Source organism: Streptopelia decaocto (genome assembly GCF_964273445.1).
Source record: "Streptopelia decaocto genome assembly, chromosome: 14".
Lineage (NCBI taxonomy): Eukaryota > Metazoa > Chordata > Aves > Columbiformes > Columbidae > Streptopelia > Streptopelia decaocto.
The window spans coordinates 12,463,564-12,477,378 of NC_138669.1; the positions used below are offsets into that span (position 1 = coordinate 12,463,564).

Sequence of the window (13,815 nt, forward strand, 5' to 3'; positions counted from 1 at the left end):
TCACCAAGCAAGAAGGGTGTCAACAGCGGCTCTGAAAAGCACAGCCCTGTGACGTGCGTGGTGGGATGGTATAAAGAGGGAGAGATATAACCTGCACCTTTGCCCTGGCTGCAAAAGGCTGAGGACACAGGGGATGTGGTGCGGTCCTTTCACCTGAGGTGAAACACAGGAGGCCACGGGTGTGGAGGTGGTGGGGGTAGGAGCCCAATGGTGCGGGATGGCACTGCTGAGCCTCCGGCCCGGCTGGGGGATGGCTGGCGGGGTGCATAGGGCACCGAGGGGAAGGGCAGCCCGGCAGGACTCAGTCCGGCGCCCCAGGTGCGGGATTAAGGCAGAGCAGGTGCCGGCCGTCGGGGGTGCAGGAGCGGGGCCGAACCGGGCCGGGCGCCCCGGGAGGAGCAGAGAGATGCGGAGCGGGGCGGCAGGCGAGAAGCGAACCGGGCCGGGGGGGCGGAGCGGAGCGCACCGGGGCGGGAGGAGCGGGCGCGGCACCTGCGTGCTGGGAGCCCGGCAGAGCCCAGCCCGGCCCCCTCGGCGCCGCCAGACGGTGGCGGGCCGGGCCGAGGCGCTGCTGGGAAGCGCATCCCGCCCCGCTCCGCCCCGGCAGCCGCGGCCATGACCGACAACATCCCGCTGCAGCCGGTCCGGCAGAAGAAGCGGATGGACAGCAAGCACCGCAGCGGGTGAGCTGCTCCGCGGAGCCCGTGGGTCCGGGGCCCCGCTGCTCGTCCGGCCGCTGCCCGTGTTATGGGGGGCGGGCGGGTGGCGCGACCCCCGGTGCCTTCGTCTCGGGGAGGCGGTGGGGTCCCCGCCCGGTGCCTTTGCGGGATGCTCGGGGAGCCGTGTCGGCGTAGGCTGCGCGGCCGCGGTCCGGGCGCGGCAGGAGGAGGAGGAGCAGGGGGAGGCAGGCAGGCAGGCTGACAGGTTGTTCCTGACGCCATTGCCGTGGCACGCCCGGGCGGGGGGCAGGACCCTGCCGGGCGGTGCTGCGTTGCGGCCGGGGGCGCCGGGGCTGGGGGAGAGTGGGGCCAGCCATGAGCTGCCAGCTGGTAGCCCCTTGCGTGGGGAAAAGGCAGCCTGGGCGGCCCTTATCCTCATCGTCTTCTCCATTAGAGCCCTTCAGACAAAGCCTGGGCAGCAGCGAGCGCGGCGGGGGGTGGGGGTGGCCGAGCCCGGCCCGCGGGTGCGGGGCAGCGGGAACGGCCGCGGTGGCACCGGCCGCCTGGCCCCGGGTCCTGTTTGTCATCTCGCTGTTGCGCTTGGCGTGGGGCCGAGAATTACCGGCTGGTTCCTGAGAGAGCGCTCGGCCTGTGCTTGGGAATAGCGTTGGGCCGGAGATGGTGTTTGTAGGTCCGTAACAAAGGTCTCTGTCTAAATGTAGGAGGCTGGGTTTAACTGTATCTGTCAAAGCAATACAGTATCTTTAATGTGGGATGTTGCAAAATCCCGAGTGTGGGATTTGTTCCTAAAGGAGACATATGTATATATTTATCCTGATAGCCATCCCCATGCAGGAAGTTATAGATGATCCTGTAATACTATTTTGGTAGGAAATTGCACCATTATCTAGACAGGTTGGTTTGTACGTAGTGGGTTGTACAGGCTATCCAAGTTACCTGGCTGTCAGTTATTGCGATGCTTCTTTTGACCCTGAATATTTTTATTTTTTAATGTGGGGAGTTATATAGCAAAATAAACTAAAATATCAAAGGAAGTCCCAACTGATAAAACAAGAGGAAATTGGTACTTTTTTCATTGTTTGTTATGGTTTTTGTTGATAGTTTTGATTGCATTCCTCTAGCTGAAATTGACCTACGTAGTTTATTCATTATTGGAATTATTCTTTATTATGAACATTGTTTGTAGCAATATCTGTGCCAGTGGATACTAAACCGGGAGGTGTGTGTGATGCAGCAAGTAATTCCCCAGCGCCTGGGTAACGTGCATCACTGGGCAGGTTCCACAAGGTGCAGCCACCATGGCATTAAATTTGGTCACGTGGATTGAAAGAGATCAGGGAGAAGTGGATGCCCAAGAAATTTCTTAAAGCTTCTTGAATTATTTATTTTCCTAAAATTCTCTAATCTCCATGAAGACCCCCTTGGGTATTAGGATATGGTTAGTAGTGTCTAACAGAAATTGCCCTCGTCTAATCTAAGTTACGGTTTGCTGGTTGTGGACTCTACCTGATTAGCAGTCACAAAGATGATGTTTCCAGTGTTAGCAAGAAATTTTGGCAGCAAGAAGTTGTGAGGGAAGATTGCTTAGGATTTTTCTCGATAGCAGTCTAAGTAACTTGGCTTTGGGGTTTTTGTTTGGTGCGGTAACTTTGGGGATGTGACTTATCATATATTGGGAACTCTTGTTTTACTGAAAAGTAGCCTGTGATATGTTAGTAATTTGATTAATGATAGTGTGGATAACAAAGCATTAAAGTCCAGCAAATCCAAAACAATGTTATAAACCAAAGGAGAAATCAGCCAACAAGTAAGGGAGGGTCCCTGGTGTCACATGCAGGATGGAGTCCCAAGGATCCTAAGCCATAATGAAGAGCAAGTCATCTTCCTTAATACATGTGAAAAGCCAGGGATAAGCAAGTTTTGAAAGACTTCACCTTAGCACAGCCGTAACTGAAACTTCTGCTGTGGGGGTTCCCCCCCAGCAGTGGGGGTGAGTTCTCAACAGAGATTTTTGTCAGTGTGGTGTTCTGGAGCAGGGAACAGATTTCGGTTTGTGAACTGAATGACTTCACAGAAATCTTCGTGTATGCTAACAAAAAAAAAAAAAAAAGGAGAAATGCCTAATTTGCATCTAGGCAGCAAAGGGCAGGTGTCATCCGAGCAAGGATTTCGTTACAGCCTCAGCCTGGGTCATACATTGAAGAGAAGCCAGGAAGGACCTCATGCAGTAGCCGGGCGGAGATGAATGATGACACAGACAGCTGAGATCTGTGTCAAAGAGAAACCATGTGTTTAATGAACTGGTGGGAGAAGTGCTGTTCCTGAGCATAACTTTAGCGTGGATCTTCCTTGCTGCAGTCAAAGGCTAAGTTCCTGAATTCTGTAGCTGTATGCCTTCAATTCAGCCATATTCTTTCCAATGTGTTGCAGCACTCTGAAAAAAGCACGGTGAGATACATGCCAGTTAGAAGGGGGGGATAGCGTTAACTGCAGTGGGACTGGTAGTGGGATGGGGGGGGCTCTGAGCTTCCCAGGGGCCGAGCTCTGTTGGGAAGGGTGCTGCAGGTTCCTAAAGCACTCCAGGTGTTCGGTGCCTGACACAAGTTTTCCCTATATAGCTTATGGTCTCAGTCCACAATCCTGCAGGGTGTTTTGTTGAAGCTGTCAAACTGCTGTGCTCACGCTGCCTCCACAATGTAGAAAGGCCTTGATCGAGAAACGTGGGGGGGGGCGGAAAATGGGGAATGAGCCGGGGAAGGAGGAGCTTTACAGTAACATTTCATTCGGCCATTCCATTCTATGTGTGTAGGTACCCTGGCTCTGTTTAAAATGGCAGATTCCATTTCAAAGTCAACAGAGAGAGGTGGGAGCTGCTGCCCTCCGTCTGCCCGCGCGTGGGTGTGCGGTGCGTGCCCAGGGGGCTGCTTTCCTGCAGGGATGGAGGGCAGGAGTGGGCTGCGGGAACAGCAGCACTCCTGGCCCCTTTCTGAGCCACCCAGCTGCCGTCTGAAATGAAATGGGAGCGTTTGAATCACGGGGAGGTGCATTAGAAGGCCAGGGGGTTGTGCGTGGCTCTGGTTGGTTGGTTGTTTGTTTTTTTTTTTAATCAACAGAAAATTCTTTATATGCTTTTAAAGTAATAAAATGTGGATGTTGGTTTATATATTAAAGGTGCCAAGGACTTAACAGCACAGCCCCTGAGAAACACAGAAACATCATCTGAGAAATATGCTGGTAGTAGAAGTGATTTAATATGTTGATTAACACTAATTTGACAAATACTACCCCAGTATTGGACAAATGCGAAACTTTTTTCCATTAGGTTTGTTTTACACAAAAAATGCTTATGAAAGCATTTTTCATTTTCTCTCTCAAATGTTTTTCCATGAAACATGCTGCATTTATAAAGAAAAACTGCTTCTTGGTAATGGCTGTTCATCTGGCATCTGACAGTCAATCTGTCCTAGTACTGCTTCTTACATCATCACTAATAATGTGCTTTTGTAAACAAGTATCATCCCAAGTGAAGTACACAGTCGACCTTTGTGCTCTTCACCATCTCCCCAGTCCTGTAGATCCCTGTGCAGACCAAGGGCCACATCATTTACAGGACTCAAAGTTTTCGACACAGTCACGTTGAAAGAGATGCTTTTGAGTGGTTGTGATTTTTATTTTGGGGATTTGTGAGTTTGTTTATTATTATTATTTTTTTTGCCAAGTTGTGATTTCAAATGTGAATAACAGTGCTGTATAAGCTTCCCGTATAGGCTGTCTTCATATATTTTTCATGTTCTTTCTGTAAGATCATAATTCGTGCTGTACAGTGGCTTTCTAGTTTACTGTACTTGCAATACTGTTCTTCAGTGCTTCAGTTGCAAAATGGAGAAGGAGAAATGTTTAGCAATGTGTATTCCTAAACTTTTATAGAAAACTGCTCACACTTCTTGCGCCTTGTGATTCCCATTCCTGGAAAGTGCATGCTAATTTTATCAGCATCTCTAAGCAGCAGTGTAAACTTGCAGCTGTTTTTCCAGACAATCTTTCTTTCCCTTTCAAGGATGTAGCCACCTGATTTCCTGATGGAAAGTATATTGTCATTCCTAATAATGCCAGTAGTTCTCTCCTGCCAGAAACAGCCAACTGCCTCCAGTGACACTGACCTTACCCTGAGCAAAGAACTTTGGAGTGATGTGATGGGCTGAGAAACCCCTTCCCTCATCATCCAGGTCTTCAAGCTTGATACTCAAAAGCAAGGATGGTATCCAAAGAAACAGTAGATCACAGAGCTATGCAATACCTGTGAAATTTAAGGGAGGAATAAGTTAATTGGAAAAAGCTGACAGCCCCAGTCAAAAGGACTTATTTAATGAGCACCAGGATAATCTGAAAACACATTTGTGCACTTGTTTGTGCTCAGAGTACTTTGTTTCTGGTACCCAACTGCATGGATTTGCCAGAATGTATTTTTTCAAGGTCAAGATTATTCAGTTTCCAGAGGAGAAGAAAGGGAAAAGGAGACTGTCTGAAATGTTCCTTGTTAGGTTCACCCCCATTTTCCTGCATCTTCTTTCCCTTTTGCTCTCATTACAAGTTATGTTTTGTCATCCAGAATGCAGGCATCCCAAGTTGGCTATTTAGGGGTGCAGCCCAGGACTTTGCACCCTAAGCATGGCTGTCTCTCCTCACAGTACAAGTCCTTGGCAGCTTTTGAGGGCTTTTGCTTTGGCTACTGTGTGTGTTCATGAGCTGTCCAGTGCCGGCACATTCTGGGCTTTCACTGGTGTCGCAGCACATGTTGTGCCAATACAACCTGTTGCAATAATAATAAAAGCAGCTGTGGAGAGTGGTATTTAATGACATTGCAACTTTGGCCCGTGTAAGACGGGTTCAGGTAGTGAAGCTGTTGTGTCTGCACGTGACCCAGGGTAGGTGAATGAAACCTGCCATTGGTCTGTTAAAACACAATATGGCATTACAGCCACTCCTGTTTATGTAAAGCACTTTGTAAGGATCACAGATATATGCAGGATTTTAAAGCGGAACTTATGAGCTTAGTCATGTATTCTTCCTTAATGAAGTTTGAGATATCATTGAAAAGGTAAAATTAAAAAAAAATGACAATGGAATGCTTGGGGGGGGGTGATAAACATCTGCCTATAAGAATTACTATATGGTTCTGTGCTTGAGAAATGTCAGTGTTTTTACCAAAAGCTCCTTTTCTAACTTATTTCAAGAAGCCGTGGGTTGGCACTTGTGTAATTAGTGTGCGGAGAGAACCGTCACCACTTCACATTCCCGCCCGCCCAGGGCTTGGACTGTGGCATCTGCTCTGAGCCTGCCCAGCAAAGCACAGGCGCTGCTGCGTGGTTTGTGGGAAAAACAAGGTCACAGAGTAGGTGCGAGTTAAATACCAGCACTGGGGCTCACTGGGCACCTTCGTAACAAAAACTCTTTGGGGATCTTTGAATGTATATGGGCTAATGATCAGCATTTGCTGTTTGCTTGTATACGAGTTCCTTGCTCAGCACTGCACGTTCCGGGGCAGGATTCGAGACGATGACGTAACGGGATTCCTGAGCGCTGATAAAACCTTCCCAGTTAAAGTCTTGCAACATGCGGCTCTGTTGTTGCTGGTTGTAGTATTGCGGTCATTGTTTGGACTTTTTTTTTTTTTTTTTTTACAAGTTCCTTTAAGTTTCGTAGAAACCTCATGCTAAAAGGCTATGTAGCAGAGTTGGTAGAAATGCTGGATATTCTTTACTTGAGCATTGATACTACTGATAATCACCTTCAAAACCTTGCCAGGCAGGAAGTTTTTCCTTTGTTTGTCTAATTAGGTTTTTGGTTTGCTTTTCCTGTAATTCAGGGGGTTGCGAAATTGCTGTGACTCCAGCCAGGCAGGAATTTCACCAAACTGTTGTTTTTACACAGCAGATTCTTCTGTGCCATTTCTTGCTTATACTTGGAACTGCATTATTTTGATCGGTTGTCAAACCTTATAGTAATACACAGCGTATCTTTGTGATGGGAATGCTATGAGAGGTCATGGCTTTGATTGCGGAACATGTACTAACTTTGGGGTAATTTCACTTTTGTGCAATTGCCTTCTACTTCCCAGCCTTTGCAGATGCTGCCTCATTTAGAACCACACAAGTTAAGCAGTTTTGCAGTGCTAGGTGTTGCCATTCCGAGACTGGAGGATTCATAGTAATTTGGAAAAGACTAAAAGCAATATAATTGTATGCAAACAGTTGGGCAGAGCATAGTCTTCTTAAGATGAAAAGTTCTGAATAGTTTGTGGGGTTCATTTGCCATTTTCTTCTGTATTCATGAAGAAAAAATGGTGATAAGTCATTGAACTTATTAAAATAGCTGTAAGTCTGCTTTGGAGATTTAGGTATCAGTTTGAAGATCTGCCCAGATATTTGGAAACTTCTTTGGAGCATATCGGTGAATTTTACTTTGTAAAAACAGTTCCTGGCACAATTAAAAAATATATTAAATTATAGTATAACATCTATGAGCCTTATCCTATTGTAAATATTATTATATATGTGTGTAGGTTCTTTTGCTGTTGAGTACAATCCCTAGAACAGGCCCAACCTAAAAAACAAACAAAGGTAACTGGTTTCAGATGTCTAATTACAAGGACCAACTGACTCTCTTTGTAACTGGGAAACATGTTGTGATGAAATGGGGTGTGTGGACACCAGGTTTTCTCCCTTGGGCAAAGCTTCTGATTTGTAGCCTTATCACAAAGGTCATTCTGAATTCAGAGTCATTAAAACATGAAATCAAGGCTAATCTTGTGTGGTTTTCTTCATTGTGAAAGAAGGAAAACCACCTTTTTTTTTTTTTTTAATTCCATAGACCATATATATTTTCTATTGCAATCCCAATACTACCATTTTCATTATTTTCCATTAAAATGTATTTGGGATAAACGTGACTATTTGTCTTAGGTCTTCATCTGCAAATACAAAAGAAAACTGCAATTCAAAGGTATCAAGCTAATAAAATAAACAAATACTTCTGAAGTAGAGTTTATTAATGAGCGTTTAACAGCAGCTTTACCGTTTGTCTCATGTTGGTAACTGCCTTTCTGATATGTGTATTATACACAACCATGTGGGGAAGAAAGATCCGCTGGTTAGTTTCTCCTAACAAAGAAAAAAGTTTGTAAACTTGACAAAAATTGATAGTTTCAGAGGCAAGTGTAACTTTGAAGTGAGTTATGTTTAGGGTACTTATGTTAGTTATGGTTTTATGGTACTACCTAGGGAATAGCCAAAGGTGGAAGTCCACTGTCTTAGCACTGTTACAAATGCAGAATCACTTTATTCCAGTCATTTGATCTAGGTGTGCACTGCTCTCAGGGTTTTGAACCATTCGCATTACCCACAGTGTTTCTGTCAGATTTTCCTACATTCTCCTAATTTTCTTCAGCAAATGAGCAGTTTGCAAGGCCGTGTTGACAATACAGCAGCTCTGATGAAGCTGACCTCTACGTGGGCAGTGACAAACGTGTGCGGGTGAAAGCAGTGGGGTTGTTATTGAAACTGGAGGACTTAGGAGTGCTCTGGTTTTGGAACTGGGAGTTTGACTTGCATGGTAAGAGACTATTTGGCATCATCCAAAACTTGTGATTTCACGTTCCTTCAGCACCGATGTGTGGGCGCTGTGTAGTGCTCTGCTGTCTTGTCAGCATTTTGGTCTGAAAGCTGCTCCGAGCGAGAAAACCCCTCCTATGTTTGGGTGGCACCTGTACGCTTACAGTTCTGGTTGTTCTTGAGCACAGACTAGAGAAAAATCCACCTTTTCAGGGCTCATCTGCCACTCTTAATGAAATATAACAACGTCAATCTTTTTGTCTGGTTTTAAAAGCTTGTGATGAATTATCTTGCAAGGCAGCCTTGTGAAGTTAATGTCTGTGTGTGCTCATGGAGCACTGAATCCCATGGTGATGACTTTAGTTCTGGAAGCAAAGTTGATTTTTATATTGTATTTTCCTCCCCTCTTATCTACTGAAGGAACTGACTTAACTGATAACTTTTCTTTCTGTTTATTTGCAGCCAGCAGGGCATAAAACATTTTAAAAAATTGTATCTTTGTAGGAAACCACCTTCTGTGTGGTGAGTTGTTAACTCGGTTCATCACGCTGTGTGTATCTTCTGACAAGACAGCGAGTTTAAGAGCCGAATGCTTTGTGTACTTCCTTAAATAGTTATTTCTTTCAGTTAGGTACATATTTAACGGAACTTTTGTGGCAGAATGCTGTGATTTAAGAGCAGATCTTAGCGGTGGTTTCTGGAAAGATGGTTTGTAAGAGCTCTGAAGCTTTTGGTTATCAGTCTAGCTGACACTGGCTTTCCTAAATGTCAGTGAAATTCAATAGGGCTGGTTTTAAAGGAACAAGGGGGATTGGGAAGAGATTGGCTTTCAGTAAGAAGCAGTGACAACAGGAAAATAACCCTTTTGGGGTTTGGGAGGGTACAATGCAGCAATTTTGGACAGAGAGGCTTTTTCAAGGTAAGGAGGTATTGCTGATAAGCCCTTGCATCTCCCATGAAGTAACTGACAGTGTTTGATTCGTTGCCTCGAGTCATAAGGATTCATAACATTGAGCAGTGGAGTTTTATTCACTAAAATTCCTGTGAGAGCTGAGTTGTCGCTGGCAGCCTCGAGTGGGCTGTAGCAGAAGGAACATCTGTATTTAGTAGCAAGTCAAGCTCCGGGTTTTAAGATGCTCATAATATAGCGGATAATTGAGAAATGAGAGGTGGTGAGTGACAGATGAAGAAGTGACGCTCAGTTGTTCTGCCTGGCTGACAGAGAGGGTCTGGGGGGTGTGTGAGTCAAAGAAATGTATTAAAAATTAACTTGTAATTAATTAATTTTCCTCCTATAGGTGTTGTGAGTGCCTAAGATGCTGTGGGAGGAGAGACCCGAGGCCTCGTACTGTTTGGCTTGGCCATCCAGAGAAGAGGGACCAGAGATACCCTCGCAATGTGATCAACAATCAGAAATACAACTTTTTTACGTTTCTCCCTGGGGTAAGTGTGGAGAGTCACTTCTCATTGTCTTGCCCCAGTGCTTTCCCCGATTTCAGTGGTTTTACAATAGACAGGAGCAGAACCTGGAGCTGGAGATCTGTCTGACACAGATCTGTCCCGAGTGTCCAGGGCTACTTTAAGACTGCCCTAAGTTAGCACTTAAACACCAGAGGAGCATGCAAAAGTCTTTCTGGTGTTTAGCTCAATATGCGTAACTTCTGAACTCCGTTAATCTCCTTCATCTTTTTTTTCTTTTAGGTGTTGTTTAACCAGTTCAAATACTTCTTCAACCTTTATTTCTTGCTTTTGGCCTGCTCACAATTTGTCGTTGAAATGAGGCTTGGTGCACTTTACACATACTGGGTTCCTCTGGTAGGTCATTTAAGGTTTATTTATTCAAGAAAGTTTCAGTCTTTGACAAAATTTATTGTGCTGCGTTTTCTGTGGGGTTTAAGTTTGCGCCTTCAATCATTTTGTTAGCTCACTTCTTCAGGCGTGAGCTGTACATGTTGTAGCATATATGCTGGCTCATATATAAGCTTCATTTTGTAGAGGTTTGATGGGGATGCGAGAGGACTCTGCCCACAGCGTGTTCATCATTACAGGCACAGAGCTCCCGCCACTGCCCACGGTGACTATGAGAAAACAAACGGAGGCTCCTTCAGAGTTAACCACATTCAAAAAAGCAAATTAAAAAACTGAGAACCACCCCCCTCTACAAAACTCTCACATATAAAAATAAATATATAGGGACATATTCAAACTTGGTCAGAGTGCAGATACTCTTTCCTTCCTATGAACTATTTGCCCTTTTCTTTTGGTAGCCATGTGTTTCACCTGTGATCCAAGGAAATTTATCATAATCAGTTTTGAAGCAGAAACTCCAGTGGTGTCAAAGGACAGAAGGAGGAATAGTGGCGTAGAATGGGCTTCTTAAATCTCTAAAATGCACTGCGTGAGCCAGTTACAACTGCTTAAATGCATAAATATAGGTACATGTATATTTTTCTTTTACCCCCGTAAAACTATTATTTCTCTTTCTTTGTGAATAACTTTTTTGCTGCGTTTCAGCTCATAGTGTTGTAGAATAATTTTGGTTCAGAGTGACACGTGGTCCAACTGCTCAAAGCAGGGCTGTCTTTAAACTTAGGTGGGCTTAACTCATCTACCGGAGTTTTGAAAATCTCCAAGGATAGACATACTTTTTTACTTTAAAGAAATGACACAAAACTAATGGAAAATTGATTTTTAGAAGCACACAGGGCTCTTTCTAAGACAGTACTCGTGCACTGATTTGAGAAATGGTGGTGGTAAAAACACGTGACCCTATTGAGGTCGCTGAGGAAAATTTTCCCGCCTTTTAGAATTGCAGTACTGTGAAATCCCTGGCAAAATCCAGAAAGAAGTGAAGGGGCAGCTTTGGGACATTGCTGCTGAAATTCTGTTTATATTAAAGCCCAGATCTCACTGAATTCTCTCTTCAGTGTGTGCTGTGTTGCATTTACTGTATGAACCTAATGCTAGTTTCATAAGATCCTGTCATATAAATGAAGTATACATGCACACAGGGGATCTCTCTTTCTGGGTTTTGTGTAGGCAGTTGTGACTGGTCTGTGCCAGGTGAGAAATTAGAATTTGGCTTATGAGCTGCCAGAAAGCAGGAAAGGTCTTTGTTCATTGCTGGTGGCTAATATGGGTGTTTGGGATGGAATGACAGATGAGATGACACAGTGAGTCAGCACATGTGGGAATATTTTGGGCACTTATTTGAATACATAAGTTGAAAATAACTGATGCTTTTTAAAATTTTGTTTGGAAAAGCAGATAGGAATTTCTAGCTAAACATACAAATGCAACTTGTACGTGGAAATGTTCATTCTGTTAGTTACCAAAATGGGAGATCTTCCACCGTGGTGCAAAACAGTTGATTGTGGTCCTGAACGTGTGGGGGTGAAACACTTCTCTGAAAATACAGTGTTAATAGCTTATTACTTTCAAGGTTTGTAAATACAGGATTGAATACAGAAAATTAAACAAACCCCATCCTTGTGTCTCTTCACGTGTCTGCATTTTTAAATACTGAAGAAACATACTACATTGTTTTGCATTAATTTAATTATTTTTTATATAGTGAAGGATGCGATGTGGGCCTTTTCCTCATGACAAGAGGAAAAGAAATAATGGCTCATATCCACAGAAAAGCAGCACTGAAACCCTAATCGGATAAATGTGTAATTATACTATGAGTAGTTCACATTAATGTGTTTAGAGTGCTTATTTGTGTAGGCTGTGTGTATACATACACATGGATACACATTATGTAAGCGTATCTCTATATATGTATATATAAAAAGGGGGCTATATAGAATTTTCATATAGATTTCTATAATAAAAAACTCTTCCAGATTAAGCGAGCTGATTGATGGCTCTGTGGTGGAGGGAGTGCTGAGATTTGAGGGGTCCTTTCTTACACTTGACTTGTGTGTAGCCCCTCTCGGTCCTTGTTACTCACCTGTGAAGTGAGATGAAATATGTTATTTACACTCTTCAGATAAACTTTAAAAATATTTCCTTTGGAGGTACTAACAGAGCATCACAATAAAGCTAAGAAACAACCTTTTTGTCTTTTAAGCAACAAGTCTGTTGTCAGTTTGCTGTTGGGAGTTCTGGACAGCAGCAATATCACTATAATGATTTAGTGAGAGAAGACAGAATGCAGAAATGCAGATTGTTGGCATTGATACTGATAAATATTGCTCTTATTAGAGGCAGATGTGATTTTTCCCTGACGTGTCCATCCATTCTGTTTCCCCCCACCACGCTCCTTTTTAGGGATTTGTGCTTGCCGTTACTGTCATCCGAGAGGCCGCGGAGGAGATCAGATGTTACATGCGCGACAAGGAAGTGAACTCGCAGATCTACAGCAAGCTCACAGCGAGAGGTCGGCTCGGCGGCTCCATCGCCGCGTCCCGGCACGGCCGCGGCAGCGCCAGGGGTTGCAACTCAATCACGGGCTGCTGACAGTCGGGGAAGCAGAGTTCAAGGAGCGGGGAGGGGGTTATGGGCTCGCGGGCACGTGGCCGCGCTGCCGAGGCCTCGGGGGTCCGGGGGGGTTTCTGGTGGATGGCTCCTCGCTGGGCTGCGCTGGGGGTTTCCCAGGGAGATGCACGGCTAATGCAGGGGGAGCTGGGAGGAGGCTGGATGCCTCAAATAACTTCAGAGCATCATCTCAGCGACCTGAGGTGTGGAGAGCGGGCGGTCAGTGCGTTTTCATGCGCGGGAGCCTGTGGGGTGTGCTGGGGGTCACTGCAGCCACCGCCAGGCAGGGGTTGACTTCCAGGCAACTGATGTGATGTTTTTAAACCCTCGGTGCTCCTAAGCCCCAGCGTAGGCTGTAACTTCTTTCCCAGTTATTGTCCCTTCTTGGTGGATTGGAGTCACCAAACTGTATCTGAATTTCTTTAGGTCGTGGAGGTGGATGTTTCCAGAAGGGAAATGTGTTTTCCTTCCTGCAAGGCTCTGATGTGAGAGGAGGTCTCTGTAATGCTGCACGGATGAATGGAGGGAGAGGCAAATACAGCAAACAGCATAGCAGGAAGAAAACAAGAGTGGAACTATAGTAGATGTGATAGGTTGTCTAGGGTTTTTGTTTGTTTTTCTTCCAGTTTTGGTCATGATGCATCTGTCTTCCCCCCGCATGTGTGTTTTGCTTGTTCACCCTGTCAGTAAGAGAGATGGATGTAAGAAGGATTCCTATAAGCTACCAATTTAAATTCTTGAATGGAAACAACAAATGTGTGCTTAAAACAGGGAGGAGGATCCACATAGGCAGGTAATTTGCAAAAGCACCTTTATAGAAGAATTAGACGTAGGTCTGTGAAATTGTCAGAAGATGGTTCTGCAGAGGTAGATTGAGGCGGCGAGGTGAAGTGAGCTGTGTGTCTCAGAGCGGGGACCCTTCCAGCACAGGAACCACAGATCGCAGTTCGTACAAGTGCTCTGTGGACTGAAGGAGCTTGTGAGTGCATGTGTTAAATTTAAGATGACTTGCTTGAAGTACCAATGTGTTCCACCACTTATTG

General features: G+C 45.0%; 1 protein-coding gene across 2 annotated transcripts in view; it reads left to right on the plus strand.

The window, feature by feature from the left end:
• Positions 1-531: 531 nt before the first annotated feature.
• Positions 532-13,815, plus strand: part of ATP9A (ATPase phospholipid transporting 9A (putative)) — a 59,971-nt gene continuing 46,687 nt past the window's right edge. For both annotated transcript variants that reach the window (XR_014185433.1, XM_082065821.1), the window contains exons 1-4: positions 532-683; positions 9,589-9,733; positions 9,992-10,105; positions 12,566-12,674. Coding sequence is in view for 1 of the 2 variants with exons in the window: in XM_082065821.1 (XP_081921947.1) it covers positions 616-683; positions 9,589-9,733; positions 9,992-10,105; positions 12,566-12,674 (436 nt within the window). In the remaining variant the exon portion in view is untranslated. The remainder of the gene's footprint in view (positions 684-9,588; positions 9,734-9,991; positions 10,106-12,565; positions 12,675-13,815) is intronic.